The sequence below is a fragment of the Monodon monoceros genome, unplaced genomic scaffold (assembly GCF_005190385.1).
Source record: "Monodon monoceros isolate NGI ecotype Baffin Bay Population unplaced genomic scaffold, NGI_Narwhal_1 Super_Scaffold_19, whole genome shotgun sequence".
NCBI classification, from domain to species: Eukaryota; Metazoa; Chordata; class Mammalia; order Artiodactyla; family Monodontidae; genus Monodon; species Monodon monoceros.
The window spans coordinates 28,403,533-28,423,410 of record NW_021703775.1 but is presented as its reverse complement, the minus strand read 5'-3'; the positions used below and the strand labels follow the sequence as shown (position 1 = coordinate 28,423,410).

The 19,878-nt window shown below is 35.2% G+C and overlaps 1 protein-coding gene across 10 annotated transcripts in view; it reads left to right on the top strand.

The window, feature by feature from the left end:
- ZNF638 (zinc finger protein 638) overlaps positions 1-19,547 on the top strand; it is an 83,768-nt gene extending 64,221 nt beyond the window's left edge. For 4 of the 10 annotated variants that reach the window (XM_029231643.1, XM_029231641.1, XM_029231644.1 and 1 more), the window contains 8 exons: positions 4,233-4,270; positions 8,737-9,961; positions 10,548-10,613; positions 12,473-13,427; positions 14,241-14,345; positions 16,688-16,789; positions 17,531-17,649; positions 19,152-19,545. In XM_029231643.1, coding sequence (XP_029087476.1) covers positions 4,233-4,270; positions 8,737-9,961; positions 10,548-10,613; positions 12,473-13,427; positions 14,241-14,345; positions 16,688-16,789; positions 17,531-17,649; positions 19,152-19,217 — 2,676 coding nt within the window. In that variant the 3' untranslated portion in view covers positions 19,218-19,545. Of the gene's footprint in view, positions 1-4,232; positions 4,271-8,736; positions 9,962-10,547; positions 10,614-12,472; positions 13,428-14,240; positions 14,346-16,687; positions 16,790-17,218; positions 17,476-17,530; positions 17,650-19,151 lie in introns of those variants that run through there. The other 6 variants (XM_029231650.1, XM_029231649.1, XM_029231651.1 and 3 more) reach the window with 5 other exon arrangements.
- The last annotated feature ends 331 nt before the right edge of the window (positions 19,548-19,878 follow it).

Genomic DNA, 19,878 nt, shown 5'->3' with positions numbered 1-19,878 from the left:
TCTGAAGCTGATTTCGAGAATTATTCTTGGACCGTAGTCAAACTCATTCTAAGTTTAGATACTGTTTCTTTTAAAAATTTATTTTGCAATCATTATTCCAGTTTTCATGGTTTATGGAACAGTATAAATTTGTATAAATGAGAATAAATTGAGGTAATTTTAGAAAATGTAGCATATTCATTCTGATGCTTACTATGGACATATGTGCAGAGTGATGCCATATACATAGCATGATTATCTCCAGAATGCAGTCTAGATTGAGTCCATTTTGACTTCCACCTGTTAGTTTGTTCTTTTCTTTTACTTGTTTAAATTATTATACTCTCTTCTTTTATAAGAAAGAAGATTTTACAGGTTCTTGGCTTGCACAGTAATAATCTTTGAAAACTATGAATAGTTTACCTTTGAAAGAATTAAATTGAAACTCAGATGTTTTCTCTTTCTAATAGTTTCATTGTATCTCAATAGCAAGAAGTAAATAGGGCCTTATATTTGGTGTCTGCAGGTTTTTGTTAATCTGCCAAACTCTTGTGCTAGCTCAAGAAAAAGAAAATTCCACCATCTAAATCCAAATTAAATAGATCACCTATAAGTAAATGAATGCATCATAATACTGATTTAAGCACAAATTTATTTTTTTAAATAAATTTATTTGTTTTTGGCTGCATTGGGTCTTCGTTGCTGCGTGCAGGCTTTCTCTAGTTGCAGCGAGCGGGGGCTACTCTTCATTATGGTATGCGGGCTTCTCATCGTGGTGGCTTCTCTTGTTGCGGAATACAGGCTCTAGGCACACAGGCTTCAGTAGTTGTGGCACACGGGCTCCGTAGTGGCTCGCAGGCTGTAGAGCGCAGGCTCAATAGTTGTGGCGCACAGGCTTAGTTGCTCTGTGGCATGTGGGATCTTCCCAGACCAGGGCTCGAACCCGTGTCCCCTGCATTGGCAGGCGGATTCTTAACCACTGGGCCACCAGGGAAGTCCTTAAGCACAAATTTGTGTGCCTTGTTTAACCTGATTTCAGAAGAAAATTTTTTGAAATTTTAAACTTTTTTTTTTTTCTCAACAGAACATTGTATTTTTAAAACTTTGTGTTGTGGTATGTTTCAAGTTATTACTTTCAACTGTGTTCAGAATTACAGTAAACACAGACTACACAGAAATTTTTCTTCCAGAATTGTGGTCCCAAATTCTTAGACTTAAAGAAAATGAAACAAGTGGAAATTATATGAAACTTCTGCCTAAATTAATGCTTTATTTCCCACATCCTAACTCAACCTCATTCTTGAAGAGCACATTTAACTTATTGTAAAAGACTTATTAGCTCAACCACTGGTAAGCTAGCCTTGTAATCTTGAGCATGTCACATAATGTCCATTATATCCATTTAACAAATCATAAATTGGATAGTAGAGGCAGGTGGACGAATTTCAAGGTGTTGTAATAGTCTATATGAGAGGTAATGAAAGCCTAAGCTAGACTATGAGGTGGAAATAAATCCTGCCCCCAGATTTTTTTAATAACAGTTTTTAATTTACCATGTTTATAATGAGTTAATTAGTATCCTATGTACCCTCTGTTCAATATCCTCCCCCCATATTTGTTACCTGTAATGTTACTTCCACATGTAATACGTTACAACCTTTAATTCTATAACTATAGTTACCTTGCATACAGAGTATGAAGGCATAATTCTAAGTACTGAAACCCAGTACCTGCATTTTTGATATCTTGATTATGAAGATATTTACTGCAGAATTTAGTAATGAGATTGATTCTATAAAGAAATACATGTAATTTGCACACTTGGAAGTGACTCTCTTGTACTCCCAGTCTTTTCTCAAAATGATGCTGTGTTTTTGTTCAGTATTTGGGTTATGGCTTTCCTGTACAGTTAAGGAGTTGTTTTTTGTTGTTGAAAGGAAAAAAGAAGACTGTCTTCATGTTACTCGGGTCACATAACTTAATTACTATTTGTTGAATAGAATATGCTCTCTTCTTAGAGCTATCCTTCTGACACCCTGTTCTAAATTTATGGCCATTTGCTTTGTAAAGCATCTATATACCTTTGATTTTCTTTTTATTGCTCTTCTGAGTTACTTCTGTTATTTCTTGGACTCTGTATCTCCTACTCTCTTGGATTACTTTCTGTTTGCCAGAATATATTGTCAAATAATTTTCCCAGAAAGTATGTATGGCCAGTAAACTTTCTAAATCCCTGCATATTTGGAAATGACTTTATTTTTCTCTTACATGTTTCATTGATGGTGTGTCCAGGTGGAGAATTCTGTGCTCACATTGTTCTTGCTTTTATTGTTTTGTTTTTCTTAACCAGTGTTGTTAAGGAGAAGGCTGATTCCAATCCTACCTCTATGTAATTTTTTTTTCTCTTTGAAACCTTTTAGCATTTATTCCTAATTCATTTAGCAAATAGTTATCTAATTCCTTCTCTATGCCAGCACTGTTTTAGACTTTGGAATACATTGGTAAACAGAGGAGTCAATGGCCCAATCTTCAAGGAGCTTATTTTTTATATATATATATATATATATATATACACACACACACACACACACACACACAAATACACACACACACACATATACGTAGTGTGAGGTGGTAAAAAGTGCTATGAAGTGCTGTGGAGAAAAATCAAGAAAAAATGATAGAGTGTGCTGGATGGCGGGGTGTACAGGGGGATATGTGTATTTTAGAGTGGTCAGGCCCCTCTGAGAAAGAGTTATTTGAGAGACCTGAAAGAAAGAAGTAGGAGAGCGAACTCTACTAACGTATCAAAGAGAAGAGGTTTTTAGAGAGAACAAGAGCTAAGGCCTTAAGGACATATTTGGTGATTCGGGAATTCCAAGGAGGATCAGTATGGCTAGTGCAGTGAGCAAGGTTTTAACTTGGTTTGGGACTTACTTCCTATATCCTGCTTAGATCATTCATTGAATTTATGAAATCTAAAAATTAGTGTGTTCCTTCACCTGAGGAAAATTTTCCTCTTATATCTTTGAATATTTCTTCTCTTCAAATTTTAATGTTCTTTCTGGAAGTAGCACCTGTACTGATATTATGGATGCTATATCCTATTGAATTTTTTTTTAGAAAAATTTTTTAGAGAGTATTCTTTAGAGTTGTTTTTAAAGCAGTTCTCTGAAATGTCTTCAGTCAGTTTTGTATCCTTAATTTGTTCTCTTGTGCATTTGTTTTTCTCTTCTATTAATTTATGAATAAAGAAGCAAGTTAGCTAATACAGGTATCTGGTATAGATTTTCTCTACTACCATATAGGTTGGTTTTGGTTTTGGTTTCCTCTAACGAGTTTCTCCCGTGAATGAGAAGACCGCTTGTAAGCACTGTGGATGGGACTTATCAACTGCCATCTTTAATTTTCTTTATATACCATTACAATGTAGACTGGATACCTTACCAGATACCCTAGTAAAGAAGGTCTTTACTCTGGGACTCCAACACCCCACCGGGAACCTCTCTAGAAATATTATTCAGTTTCTATACAATATAATTCTCGGCTTTTAATCTGAGAAAATCTAGAGAAAGATAATTCTCAACTCAGCACACGATTCCCCACAGAAAAAGCCTTCAGCTAGTATATGTAAGTTCTAAAGGGCAGATATTTTTGCTGTTTGTTCAGTGATGTATCCTAAGTACCTGGATCAGTGCTTGGTACATAAGCACTGAATTTTAATTCCTCCTTTCATTTTGGGCCCCAGGACATTGCTTTCTTGGTGGTTCAGATACATGTTTAAAAGGATTATTGTTAAATTTTGTCCAGCACTTCTATGTGTTTTGAGTAGAAAGCTTTCTAAGTCAACTAGTCTCTCATAAATAGAAGTCTTTTAAAATAATAATTGCACAAAAAATATGTTGATATTTCAGGTTGATTGTTTTTATTCTTAGCAAAAGGTGGTATTTCCAGGCTTTTAAAGTTAAAATTTTCTTATTTATTATAAACATTATGGAAACTTATTTTTCTCATTAATTTCTGTGTGTCATTTATTCTGTATAATCTTATTTAGAAATCTTTATCTAAAAATGGGAAAAACATTCTAGAAGCTGATGGTTATGTGGGCACTGAAAACTATCTGTTTTGATATATTTTTAAAGTATGGGGTTTTTTTTAGCTTAGATTTTAAGAACCGAAAACACTGCATTGATGAGTTAAATATTTTAAATCCAGTAGAATAACCTCTAATAAAATGTGGAATTATATTACAGGCTGAAGCTGAGAACGACCCAGAACTAGGGAAAAAAAGGTATGTTGCTTTAAGTTTGCTAACAGTTTTTGTAGTACCTAGTTAATTACTGAATATTATTTCTGTATTTTATGGTAGTTGTTCACTAGTAACAAAAAGTTTGTATCTTTTATGAGTGTTATGAGGGTGTTTTTTGTTTGGGGGTTTTTGGAGGGCTCTGTTTGACCTAGGGGCTTTTTTTGTTATTATTTTTGGTCTCTTTCAGATATTTACTGATTTTTTTTTTTAGGAGAAGTGAATGTGTACACACAGTTTGAATTAAATATATAAATTTGCCTTCTTTATGAAATGTTTTGCTAAGACTCTTGAACAGCTCAACTCTGTTATCAGTATTATATTCTTGTTAGATTTTTCTATTCCAAAATAGGCACAGTAGTAAATTTTAAGTTTGTATAATCCTTTTAAATTTTCATTGAGTTTTTAAAACCGGAAAGATAATATTTAGTGTGTATTTTGGTATAAAACAAAACAATATGTACACTGCTTTATATTTTCGGAGGTTGAAAGGTTGTTCTTCAGAGTCTATACAAACTGGTAACTCACAACTTTTTTTGACCACATATAGTATATCCTGTTCGTAGTGACTTCCTCATCCTGATGAATACCACACTTATCACCACCCTTGTCCCATCAATGAATAACCTCCCTTTTACTGTTCTTCATTGGGAATCACTGATAGAGAATTCTTTCTCTCTTTCTTACTAAGTGGTTTACCCTTACTTCTTAGTCAGTGTAGTAAGAGCTTATCAGTTTGAAAGAGGAGTTTGAGTGTTTAAATATGGAAAGTTTATTTTATTTGATACACTGCCTAATTATAAGATGCCTGAAAAACAGGATGTCTTATAGATTTTTCTTCTCAGTAATTAATTTTTATAAAATGAGACTTTTAAATGATAAAGATGATTATGAGTATATTAAAATATATCGGTAACTTTAAGCAATAGGTTGGCTATATGTATCCACACAGACTTTTTTAAGTTGCACATCAGCATACCAATTATATTTACATGCCTAAGAAGTAATAACCAACAGCAAGCAGTGTTTGCTACAAAAGCCCGCAAAGGGCTGAATAAGTAACAATGCTGCATGTAGTAGTATAGATAGACCTGCAGTTTGGCTGTAGTAACTCTGGCTGGTAATTAAGTAGGCTCTTCCAAAAATCCATTTTATATATTTCATTTGACAGTTTCTTCCACGTCCAAAAGAATAGCTATTGTGTGCGTTTGGTCATTTTCTCTTTCATTGTTTTCACTTATCTTTTAAAATCAGATATGTCTTAATGAATTTACAAATAGTTGTCTAATCTTATTAATTTTTAAAGTTCTAGCACTAATAATTTCTTAATTCCCACTTTGCAGTTTTTTTCTGACTTGTATGACATTAGAGAAAAAAGACATGGGATGTGGCTGAATACTTCACATTTCTTTATTGGAGTAAGCTGATCCTGAGAAAATACTGGTCCTTGTTTCTTTTTTTTTTTTTTTTTTTTTTTTTTAAGCACTTGTGGATGCTAATTCGTTAACATGATCCTCTTGTTTATAGTTAATGTAGAGTATTTGTTTCCTTTTTAAAAGAAATCTCACATGGATATATTAATAATTTAATAAAATTCTACATTTTCCCTGTTTTAACCAACCCCCATGTGAACATTATTTATTTATCATATGATTAAGGCTCCAAATAAGGGTGCAAGAGGAAATGTTCACCAGTTCATTAATAATGTTGGGCAGTACTCAGTGGCCCTCTGAAATAAATACTGATCTTCAGTGTTATGTCTCAGTCTAAAGTTTCTCAGAAAGTGTATGGTATGGTGTTAACCTTTGTTCTCATGGCCAGCTTTTACTATATACCTTCTCTGAAGATTTTGAAACCCTGGTTTTATGGAGGGATGGGGTAGGACAGGGGAGTGGGAAATTAGATACCCCTATCCTGAACCCAGCCTTCCTGGAATCCTTTTTTGGTCCAGTTTCCAGAATATGATTTTGTTTTCTTTGTTCTTTTAAAAGACTGTTTTTTATACTCTGGTGTTAATAATTTCATTTATTTGACATCTCAAACTGACTTTCCAAGCTAACTTGACGAACACTGAAGGTTTTTACCATATCAGCCAGAAAACTAGGTACTAATTTTTGGAAAATAAATCCTATGAAGAAAGCACTATAATTTTAAAAGACTGGCACACAAGAACAAATATGTAATTAAGCCATTTTCCTAAGTAGGTTCATGCTGTCTGTTTCAAGTGTGAAACTGCATAGTGATTCATTTTATATAAAAGATAACAGCTTTTTAAATTTACTGACAAACTTTAAATGTGGTAAAGGGGGAGGACTTGCTATGTCCTAGAGCCAGGAATCAAAATCTCCATTGTTCTCCTTCTAAAGCCCAGTAAATTGGTGTTTTTGTATAGCTCTAGTTTTTAAAGCCTTTAGGGTTAATATGCAGTTCTGTACTGAGGCAGGAGTTTGAATTTAATGTTCATTATTGGAAATGAGTCTTGTAACTTAAAAATGAAAGCTTATTTCTTGAGAAATAATATTTACATAACTGCTTTAACTGAATATTACAACTTTTTCTTTGTCATACTTGTGCTTGGCAGCAAGTTTTTTTTTTTTTTTTTTTACTTTTCCTAAGAATTTGGAACACCAAAAATCAGCCATTGGTTTTGTTTGTTTGTTTGTTTGTTTGTTTGCGGTACGTGGTCCTCTCACTGTTGTGGCCTCTCCCGTTGAGGACCACAGGCTCCGGACGCGCAGGCCCAGCGGCCATGGCTCATGGGCCCAGCCGCTCCGCGGCATGTGGGATCTTCCTGGACCGGGGCACGAACTCGTGTCCCCTGCATCGGCAGGCGGACCCTCAACCACTGTGCCACCAGGGAAGCCCCCATTGGTATTTTTTAATGTAAGGGATGTGAATCATTTCAAATACAAACCTTTAAACCCTTTCAGCATACAAAGGATAGCTTATACAGTTGAATAGAATATTATTTGATAAAGGTCTATGGTTACTGACTCTTTAACTTAAATAAATTCCTCAAACTCTTTGCCTTAATGGCTTTTCTTTAAGAGGTGTTTCTCTGATCTCTTAGAAAAGTTTTCTCCTCTGGAAGTTTAAACTTACCATCATTGGAGGAGGGAGGAATAGTTTATTGGCTCATATGATTAGACCCTGATGTGGTAGCACTTTTTCCAAACTTCTGAAATATTATTAATGTCTCAGGACACGGACACCATCTTGCAGTAACTAAAGAGTATATAGCCACCCTTTGAGAAGCATATCAAAAGGGATGCCTCATCCCCTCCTTCCTTGAAGAGTAGGAGGAAAAAGTCAACACTGAGATATTGATATGGCAGGATCACTTTCTGGAGTCTTTTTCCAAGCTGTACCTTCTAATGTAATTAAGCAGATGTATTTGTTAAACATTATTGTGTTGACAGCGTGCTGGATGTGTCTTCAGAAGCTAATTACTTCCTTATTACTATTCAGGATAATCTCTTATCTATGGAGCATTAATATAAAAACCGTTTATTCTGTCTCAGTGAAAATAGTTGTATCACACACTTTTATTTTTATGTTGGATTTGGGAGGACCTTGATGAATTAGATCAGTTGCATGTATTTGCCATGTATTTCCTCCATTTCTTCTAAATAATTTTACTTAAAATTTTAAGCTATGTATCAGAATCTTAAATTAGTCTCTGTAACTGGAAGGATTTCTTTTAACAAATTTCTTCTTGTGATATAGCCAAAGGCACATACTTTATAATAAGAATACATGTTTATGTTAAGGTGATTGTATCAGCTTTGCCTCTAACTTTAAATCTCCAACAGAGTATTTAAAAGATATTTCCAAAGAAAGTTTTCTTTTAAGTATTACTAATAAATACAGTTCTTGGGAAATTGAAAACAAATCTGTTTCACATCCAAAAGAAAGAGGTGACGTGGTTAAGATAACTGTGGCCTATCAGTTTCTGTTCCTTTTAGGTAAGGCTCACTTATAAAATTGTAAATTTTAATGCATGGGTCATTAGTTTCACGAACCATAAACATATTTTATTATTTCAGTTACCACTGTTGGGGAGATAGGACCTAATAATAATTTGAGATGTCTCAAATTCACATTCAGCCTTCTGGTCTCAGGGGCAAACTTGCCACAGAAGGAAAAAAAAATGGTTATAACTTATATGAGTAAAATGATTGTATCAGTGGTGATAATATTGCCATAATTTCCTTTGAACTAAAAAGAAATCTTTAGTGCAATGGAGGATCTTTTTAAAATTTTATGTTATTTGTATATTTACATCAGAACTTCTTAACCATTATAATGCTGATTGACTGGATTTCCCAATGCTTATTGCTCTTGTATCAGGAAGTCTTAACAATTAGCATCGACAGGACTATTTATGATGGTTGAATTCTCATCGTAGTTTGATATTTGTTTGTGTCCTTTTTGTTTTTAAATACTTTTAGCCCTGACTTGAAAAACCGTCCAGTTGATGAAAGTGAGGTGCAAAGAGCAGCTGACAGTCCCTCTGTTAAACCTAGTGAAGTTGAAGAAGAATCTATTCCCAGCATTCAAATAGAAGCTTTTATACAACAGGAAGAGCCTTGTGAGGAAGAACCAGAAAAAGCACTATGTGTCTCTGACTTTGCTATTGAAACATTTGAAGTTGAAACTCAGGGAGAGGAGGTCAAAGTGGAAATTCCTCTTGTAGCATCCACTCCAGCCAGTATTGACTTATTCACTGAAAATGGAGAGCAGTCTGTTTTAAATCAGCAGGTGTATACCAGTGACTTTGATAAGGAAGAGGCAGAAACTATTAACCCTGAAGCAGAATTGTCATCATCTGATAGTGCATTTATAGAAGAAAGGAACATCAAAGGAATTCTAGAAGACTCTCCATCTGAAGCAGAAGATTTCTTTTCTAAGATTACACAGTCTATGATAGAAGCTGTAGCTGAAGTAGACAAACATGAAACTGTTTCAGAAATAGTACCATCTACTTGTGTTGTGGCCTTAGTACCTGGAATTTCCACTGGGGATGAGCAGGCAGTGAGCACAAAGGGAATTTCTGCAAAAAGTAATATGGATGAAAAGGAGGAGAATGAATTAAATACCAAGGAAACCAGAATGGATCTGCAAATACGAATAGAGAAGGCTGAAAAGAATGATGATAAGATGGTTGCAGAGAAGTTGGAAAAGATTGTGGCTACAATGAAAGAAAAGCCTGCAGAAAACTCAGTGACCAAGGCATGCCCAAATAAAGGAGTGGTTCAGGCCAATAAGTCTGATGAAACTAGTAAAATTAGTATGCTTCCTGCATCAAATGCATCTAGCAGTAAATCAAGCATCAAGGCTGGTATGGTCTCTTCTCTAAAGGCAAAAGCTACAGCTTCAAAATCTGAAAACCAGAAAAGTTTTCTAAAATCTGTACTCAGAGATCAAATAAATGCTGAAAAGAAACTTTCAGCCAAGGAATTGGGTCTCCTTAAACCTACAAGTGCCAGATCAGGCTTGGCTGAAAACAGCAGTAAATTGAAACCCACTCAGAGCAGTGTTACCAGAGGAGGCAGTGGAAGGATCTCAGCCCTGCAAGGCAAAGATTCTAAACTGGATTACAGGGATATTACAAAACAGTCTCAGGAAACAGAGGCTAAACCTTCTGCCATGAAACGGGATGACAGCAACAATAAGGTGAGGAAGGTAGGAAGAATGTTCAGAGAATCTATGAAGTGATTATCTCTGTTGTAGCTAAGGAGTAGGAGATGTAATCTTGTTTTATGCTTTCATCTCCTCACTCCCTTTGCCCCCAAGCTCCCTTTTCCCTTTCTTAAATGACTCCATTGATTTAAGCCAGTAGACACTTAGAATAATAAGCTCAAGTCTGTAATTTATTAACAGGTGTGAAAGCATTATTTGGATAAAGTGTGGTCAGAAATAAAACTTTGTATTTAAAAAAAAAAAATTCTGCATTGAATCTGAGGTGATTTAGCACTCTGCTCCTGAAGTGGGAAACAGTTTTCTCTTTTAAATTGAAGCTCCCTTTATCAGCTTACTGATGGCCCAACTTAGACAGTAAAACTGAATTTAACTACAACTTATGGAGATGATGCCTATACTGTTAAATGATTGTTGACTTAGCTTGGTATACCTGTTAAATATTTGCATAATTGAATGTGTTTGGGTAATATTTGCTGTTTGAATTCTTTTTGTGTTTTAAAGAACATTAATAACCTAGTTGTAAATTCTGTTTTTCTGTATTTCTTATTTAATATTTCAGACTTTGACTGGGCAAAACACTAAGACTTCTAAAAGCACCACTGGTAGAAGTTCCAAACCCAAAGAGGTAAGAAACAATCTACTAACACAGACCCATCTATTCCATCATTCCATAAAAGAGTTCGTCCACCTTGTAACTTGTGTCTCTCCTTTAATAATTAGTTTGATATAGAGCAAGGGACAGGAATGAGATAGTATATTTTTGACCCCACCACCAGTTCGTTTTCTGACCTTGAGCTAGGCTAAATAGATTGTTCTTGGTGTGGGGCAAAAAGTTACACAGGGATGGAAAGGGGATTGTAGTAGGAAGACACGTCCAGTCTCACATCAGTAGGAATGGGTTGTAACACAGAATAAAATCATCTATGCAAAGGAGGTTGACATTTGACTTGAGTCCTCTCCATTTTGTTATCCTTTTGGTATGGCTCAATTTATCCTAACGAGACGGGCTTTAAGATTTACTTGCTTGGTACTGACTTCTACTGCCAAATAAACATGTTACAATATATTTGGCTGTTTGGTATTTTAGATTTCTGTATTCGTAGAATATTTTTTCAGTTATTTTACTTTTTTCCCCTGGTAGGGCATAAATTTGGGTCTATTTTATTAGGGCAAGGAGAAATGTTAGTAGTTTAAGAAGCAGAAGTAAGGATTATGGTTCTTCCATGGCTTAATAAATTGATAGTACAGTTGCTTACAGATTCCCCCTCCTGCCCTAAATTTACTGGGTATGTATTGTAATGCCATTATTATATTTACTAGTAATTGACCATTGATAGTGTACTAAATGTGTAGGAGGCCTGCCAGGAATTTATTTTCTTTAGTAATTGGCACCATTTTTCAAATTACAGATACTAATTTTTTTCCAAGTGCAGTCATATTTGTCATTAAGTCTTGGTAATAAATTTTCCATATAACTTTCTCAAAATATAAATCTTATATAGGCATACCTCAGAGATACTACAAGTTCTGTTCCAGACCAGAATAGTAAAGTAAATATCTCAATAAAAGTGAGTCACACATATTTTTTGGTTTCCCAGTACATGTAAAAGTTATGTTTATACTATACTGCACTCTATTAAGTGTACAGTAGCATTGTGTCTTTTAAAAAATGTGCATCCCTTAATTAAGTACCTTATTGCTAAAAAGTGCTAACCATCTTCTGAGTCTTCAGTGAATCATAATCTTTTTGCAGTAGTAACATCAAAGGTCACTGACCAGAGATCACCATAACAAATATAATAATAATGAAGAAGTTTGCATATTGTAAGAATTACTGAAATGTGACACAGAGACATGAAGTTAGCAAGTGCTGTTGGAAAAATGGTGCCATTAGACTTATCACAGGGTTTCCACAAATCTTCAATTTGTAAAAAGTATCTGCAAAGTACAATAAAGCAAAGTGCAATAAAGCAAAATGTGCCTGTATCTTAGTATTACACATCTTAAAATATGTATATAAATTGATTGATGGAACAATCTAGTTAGCTATTAACTTTCTAGTTGCATTTGAGGTGCTTTTAGTAGTCCATGAAGTCTCCAAAACACTTGCTAGATATCATTTAACGTATGGAATAGTAAATTCTTTATATTATATTAATTGTTTGATAAATGCTCTTAATGTAGTATTTTTGTACATCATATTTCCAATTCGCACATCATTTAGGAAATAATTGTAATCTTACTGAAATTAAGTAAAGGTGGAATTAGATTGATATTGTTAGGATTTTACCTTTGGCATTGTTTACTCTTTGGATTTGTTTGTGGGGCTTTGAAAAATAACTAATTTCAGCTTTTGGAAACATCTCTATACTGAAATTCTCACAAATGATAGGTATGTCGTGCACATTTATTGAGACTGTATGGAATCTGGCCAGTTATCAGTAGTTGTTCACAATTCTGTGAGTTTTTTTACCTTTCCAACAGGAACCCTTATTTCCATTTAATTTGGATGAATTTGTTACTGTGGATGAAGTTATAGAAGAAGTGAATCCTTTTCAAGCCAAGCAGAATCCACTGAAGGGAAAAAGGAAAGAAGCTCTCAAAAATACCCCTTCCTCTGAACTTAACTTGAAGAAGAAGAAGGGGAAAATCTCTGCTTCTCGTGTTGTTGAGGGAGAATTATCTTTTGTAACATTGGATGAGATTGGGGAAGAAGAAGATGCAGCTGCACATATAGCACAAGCTCTAGTCACTGTGGATGAAGTAATTGATGAAGAAGAAATAAATATGGAAGAAATGGTAAAAAATTCAAATTCACTTCTTACATTAGATGAGTTAATTGATCAAGATGATTGCATTTCCCACAGTGAACCTAAAGATGTTACTGTACTGTCAGTGGCTGAAGAACAAGATCTTCTCAAACAGGAACGCTTGGTAACTGTGGATGAAATTGGAGAAGTGGAAGAGCTACCTTTAAATGAGTCAGCAGACATAAGTTTTGCTGCTTTAAATACTAAAGGAGATGAGGAAAATACTGGAAGGGATTCCATTGGGTTCATTTCTTCTCACATGCCTGAAGACCCTTCTGCTTTAGTTACTGTAGATGAAATACAGGATGACAGCAGTGATCTGCATTTAGTGACATTAGATGAAGTAACTGAAGAGGATGAAGACTCTCTGGCAGATTTTAACAACCTTAAAGAAGAGCTTAATTTTGTTACTGTTGATGAAGTTGGAGAGGAGGAAGATGGAGACAATGATTTAAAAGTTGAATTAACACAAAGCAAACATGACCATCCCACCGATAAAAGAGGGGATAGAAGAAAGAGAGCTATGGACACAAAGAAGACAAAACTTGAAGCTTTGTCCCAAGTGGGTCCAGTAAATGAGAATGTTATGGAAGAAGATCTGAAAACCATGATTGAAAGACACTTAGCAGGTAGATACTCAGAAGTGGTAGCTTTTGCTTTACGAGGGGACTACATTTAAAATTTGTTTAAATATATGTTACAGCATTACCAATAATTTCACTGTGTATTCACATAAGAAGCCAACAGATAGTTATGGCCAAGTGATACTTTCCAAAGAAGTATGTTCAAGTTTCACAAATTTCTCTTAGTTCAGACCCTACCCCAAGTTACTGTATCTCAAGAAAAGATAACAAAGCCAGAAAGCAAACTAGAATACCCAGATTAGAATTGGAATGAAAATGATATGTTTGTATTATTGAGAAAATACAGCTTTTGATAAGTAGAAGGCTGTTTATACCAGCCTGCCTTCTAGTTTTTGCTTAGACTTAGGATTTGGGAAAATTTGTGAAGGTACCATTTCACTTTTAAGTAACATTTTGATGGTATAGAATAATAGGTCAGCTCACTTTCAGTACTTTAGGGAGATCAAAATAATTTCAAATACAAAAATCTTGAAAGATTTAACCAAACTAAGAATAAAAAATACTAGCAAGGTCCCACAGTCTTGAACAAAATAGAAAAATGTGTGTAGGCTCCTTGAGAAAAGCAGGTGGGAAGGTGGAGTTTTGATCAGGATAAGTGGGAAAATAAAAGGAGAATGCTTAGACTAGTGCTGAATTTTTAAAAACAGAATTCTTCTATTTTATATTAGAAATAGGTTTCCTTCCCAAATTTGAGTAATATCTATCTTGTTTGCAAAAAAGGTGTTAAAGTTGTTATTCAGAGTTAAAAGCAATTTAAACACTGTTACTGTAGCAATAAATTAGACTTTCTCTTTAAAGCTAAAGTGCCAGCCAAGAGAGTTAGAATTGGGAAAACGCCACCATCAGAAAAAGCTGTTACGGCAGAACCAGCAAAAGATGAAGAGGCCTTCCAAATTAGTGAAGGTAAAGCAGGATCGACAGAAGTGGGGGAGAGAGTAACACAATATGAGGAGGTGGTTAAAGTTCCAAAGATCTACTGTCTAAGAAGAAAAGTAGAAAAAGAGTCAACAGAGCAGGGATGGGAGTTGAGGGAGTGAGGGAAGGCAGCCCATTAATGATTAGATCTGGATAAAGATTTTTATCTTTGCAATTATAGAGATAATGGAACATAATGGAATGGGATAATAGAGAATAATATGTGATCCTATTATAATAGAATGTGACAAATTTTCGTGGAAATGATCTACGGAAGGTTATTCTGACCATGTTGCAGCATCAAGTAAAAATTATTTATTAACTAGCTTTAATTTGTGTACTAGGTCCCTTGCTTTGTGGATGCTGCCAAGCAGGCAGCCATGAATTAAATAAGATGTCTTAATAACATTAATACAATTTATGTTGAAAGAAATAGGGAACAGTGTCTAGAATACTCCAGTTACTTAACAAGTATTTGTCATTGTGTCCATATATTCATAGCAAAATCCTAAATCCCTAGTACCATTCTCCTTGAAAACAGCACCCTCATTGCCCTCCTGCTTTTGTATGCTATGTTCTCTAAGGAAAAACTACCACCTGTGATTCAGTGGAATCTCATTGACCTAGCTCTCAGCTGGGTCCTCAGTGCTGCTCCACAGTTTATTTAGGCCTCCTTCCTTTCCCATTTCCTAACCAGGTGTAATAAAAACCTAAAACCCTTCTGCTTGTTGTCATACTGGATTAAGTTTTTTTTTCTTAATTTAGTCTTATTTGACTTCTCTGCATCATTTGTTACTGTTGATTATGTACTCTTTCTTGATGCTCTCTCCCTTGGCTAAGTGGGTACTCCTCCTTTGTTTATTGTTCTCCATTAACCTCTCCTTGATACCAAGCCATAGTCAATGGTTTTACTAACTGACAAATGCTTCCAGCATAATTTCATGAGGGCTTTCCCCCTCGGGATTTCTGTTGTGATAGGGCAACTTCAGCTACCAGTTTGCTTAGAACTGCCTCATCTCAACAGAAGAATAGAAAAAGAATCATTTCTTTACTGCTTTTGCAACCATTTATTTTCATTAATAGACAATATATTTGATGAAAGAATCTAACTTAAGAAAAAGTCATTTTTTAAATAATTTTAAACTTAAAATATTTGTTTTAATCTCTTAAATGATTATGTAATTATATATAATATGTATTATTGTTGTTATTAGATAAAGGTGCCTTTGGCCTGGTAGCAGCAAATGTGTTTGAGAAAGTATTACTCTGTTGAGGGTTGTAGCAAGACACTGGAGGCTGTTTTAAGCATCAAGTCAAGAAAAGCGAGACAGCCTTTTTAATCGACTCTTTGGGACTTGATGACTGGTAAAATGCAAGGAGTAAGAGAACAGTAAATAACGATGTCATAGTTTCTAACCATCCCCTCAGATTTGGGAAAGAGTAGCCCAGTTACATGGGGAGAGCACTGAACTTGAAGTCACAAGTCTCTGTCACTTACTGGCTATGCATCCTTGGACATAATCAGTTTCTTACCTCTTTTGGTTTTTCTTTCTCCATCTGTGAAGAAATAGGGATAATAATGATTTGACCGGCCTGTCTCACACGAGATAAATGAATGATATGTATGTGAGAGAGATTTGTCCAGTGCTTTACAACAGTTAGGTATTTCAGCTGCTGAGGGTAACCAGAATTGCTTGGAACCAGTTTTTGTTTTTGTCTTCCCCCAAGATCCTGTTAGGCATTTTGCTGATAACATTGAGTGCTTCTTACATGTTAATTCACTTTGCTGGGTTTGAATGTTTGTAGTTTCACTTGTGATTCAGTCTAACAAGGGTCTTAGTCCATCAGTTTAGGCTTTGTCTTTCTTGGTCGGAAGGGTTTCAATACAGGACAGCAGAATTATTCTCTGCTCGTGTCCTTTTCTCCTCAATCCACACTCTTCTCCCACCCCAGCACTTTTTCATACACACGTTAACTCTTGCCAGTAATATAGAACTTGAACTTCTTCCATTACCTTTAAAATTTTTTCCTGAACAATGTGTAAATAAAGTATGCTGCTAAGCTTTAGTCCCATATCCTTGAATCTATTTAATAAGGTTGAACAGATTTACCCATTTATTCCTTATATAAAGACTCTTGGAAGAATAGTCGGGTGGGATTAACCAAGAAAGGTTTACTTAGATGATCCGTAAATTAATCTTTTTTTTCATAGATTAATCTTTGAAGGCAGAGATTATCTGATGTTAGCTTCAGATAACATCACTTAGTATAAAATCTATAAATCTATTTTGAATAACTTCTTTTTTCCTTGAAAAATTTAATGACTTTAGTTGATGAAGAATCTGGATTAATGGATTCAGAACCAGAAAGAAAACGCAAGAAGATTGAGGACTCTTCTTTGGGGAAATCAGTGGCACCTGATGTCCCTGAAGGTAAAGTAAAAATGACATTTTTTCCTTATCCATGTGAAATAAAAATTCAGAACCGTAATAAGTGTTCTGTTGTTTAGATGAGTAATGCAATGACCTTGCTTAGATGATTAGAGTGGAAATTAGCAAGCTTTGCACACTGGCATTTCTGAGAACAGTTTATTAAGCTGTGTTTTTACCTGACAAAGATATTTTTATTGCACTCGTGAAGTCTGGGATATGTACTCTCTTTGTTGCTCTGGTAAGAATTGAGTTATACTTGCCCAGGCAGAAATTCCAGTTGAGTAGGACATGATGGAAAAGCTTAGCTAGCAAACTTTGTTCATGGCCAGCCCAGATGAGCTAAGGGGCACCTTATTTGTTTACCCATTGTATTCCTCAAGCAGACAGTTGACTATCATTTTGCCTCTTCTCCCTGTTTTATTTTAACAGTGGATTCCTAAGAGGTTTATTTCAAAGACTACCAGATTCTTTTCCAGTGAACTGCTATTCTGAAGGAATTCCCTGCCATTCCTGGAGGCTCTGGAATATTACAGAATTTGTTTAAAAATAAAGACTTCTGTTTTGTGATTAGAGGCTTAATTGCTCTTGATCCCTAGATATATAACAGTGTGTATTATGTTTGTACATAAATGTATACTGTGCTTAGTATGTTTATCATGTTCAGATAAATTAACACAGCTCTAGATAAATTATCGTTAATTTTTTTCCTTCCTCTTCCCCCTCTCTCCTCCTGTCCTCTAGATTTAGACTTTCTTGTACCGAAGGCTGGATTCTTCTGTCCAATTTGTTCCCTCTTCTACTCAGGTGAAAAAGCAATGACAAATCACTGCAGGAGTACACGTCATAAGCAAAATACAGAGGTAGATATTTCTTATTTTTAACTCATCAGATCTTCAGGTGGTGGTATTATAGTCAAACTACTGAAGTGTCCACACAAAATGTACATTCTTTCCTTTTGGAAGAACTTTTTAAGGTTTGTTTATTCCTCTTAAGTTCAAAGTACTATTCATGTCCTTCACTGTATCTTGCCAGTAACTCCTAGTTTTTATTCCTTTTCCTCTGGCAGCATTTGCCAGAGTAGATTTTGCATATCACTCGTCCCATGTGACACTCCAGTAAAGTGTGGGAAACTGTATATTCTGATGCCCTCTTGCAGAGTCATGGACACATAACATGTTAAAGTTTCAGACTTGTCTAGCCAAAGAATCCACTTAACTTTATTTAATCCATTTCCTCACTACTACTGCCTCTTTTTTTAGTTGTACATGTCTTTGGGACACATTTAGATTAGAATTCTGGAGAATCGTCATTAGCCATAATTGAAACAGTGGTTCTGATTCCTCCTGAATGTTTGAGAGTTGCTTTATATATCCTCTGTATTGAATTTGTGGCACAGACACTCATCTAACATTCATTGAGCTGTTATTTGCTGGAAGCTTATTCAGTCCCCCAATCAATTTTATGAGGTAGATGCTATCAGTTCCAATTTTGAAGATGAGGAAACAGGACTAAAGAGTACCTAATCCCCAAGATCACATAGCTAGTTAGTGGCAGATTTAGGATTTGAACCTACCTTTGTTTTATTCTAAGCTTATGCCCTTAAACATTGTGCTGTGCTACCTATGCTCTTAACGTGTCACTTTTCCACTTGAAATCTTCCACTGGCTTCATATTACACTTGGAATAATATGCAAACTTCTTATTGTGGGTCTGTAAGGCCCTACATGATCTGATTTTTTTCCTACTTCTCTGACCTCACTGTTATTGCTCACTGTGTTTCAGCTTTTTTGGCTCTCTTTTTGTTCGTACATGAAAGGCCCCTTTGCTGCCTTTGCACCTTTATATTGCTGTTCCTTTGCCCTCTCCCAGCCCCCCTTGTATAGCTGGTTCTTCCTCATCTTTTAGGTCTCGACTCAAATAACAGCTTCCCTGAAAGGCCTTTGACAAAGAAAGACCTAGCTAAAGTAGAACACTCCTCCCAACCCAAAAAGCAGTCAATCTCATTTGCTTTACAGTCATTCTTTCCTTTATGATACTTACCACCACCCCCTAAATTATCTTGTTTATTCTTTTATTGTTTCTCTTCCCCTACTAGAATGTCAGCTCCGTGAGGTAAGGGGCCTTATCTGTCTTCTTGACCACTGAGTCCCCAAGCATCAAGATAATGCATAAGTATATCATAAGTATCAGATGATTCACAAATGGAAGGAAGGAATGTTAATGTAAGGCACTGTGTTTCTAATCTTTATTCTGTAGGATCAAGCTCTTTAAATTGTAAATACAGTGAAATATATAAGATACATTTGTAACACAGCAAAGCAACATCTAATAAATATTTTATATTATGAATTGCTTTTAACAGAAGTTCATGGCCAAGCAAAGAAAGGAAAAGGAGCAGAATGAGGCTGAAGAAAGAAGCTCTAGGTGATTGGGGGAAAGGGGAAAAAATTCATTAGAAATTCGTTTAGGGTCCAGTTGATTTGTGTATTTTTGTTATCACTTAATTTGTAATTTTTGTTTCAGAAGCAAATATTCATGTTGTACAAATTTTGATTGCCCTTGATGTAGAGAGACTGAAGGGGAAAGTATGATGGGTTTGATTTTTATATCAAATCATCAGGCATGGAGAAATATCTTTTAGAAGTGTTAAAATAAATGTTCCTACTGTATATTTAAAATACCATGTTGTGTTTGTGGCTGATTTATTAAAGACTTGCTGGCCTCTGCAGACGGGCTTCTCTACAACCACTGAGACTTGGGATGTTTGGGGATTCTTCTTGTGTTACTGGAAATCATAGGCGTGACAGTGTTTGACTTTGCTTCAACTGGTACAGGTCAAAGATTTCTTAAAACTCTCGATTTTTCTGGGTAAAATTCAGTTACAGCATGTTTGGCTCAGGTAGGTTTGAGTAAAACCTTGCTTGACTTTTTTAATGGCTTAGAAAGACATTTTTTCTGCGTCTGGTAACATCTGCTATTTTTGCCAGGACCCATTTAACGTAGCTCCTAGCAAGTCATTTAATATTAACTTGAAACTACAAAGACAAAGGAGCCTTTACTTTCTGTAGACCACAAGAACTGCTTTTTAA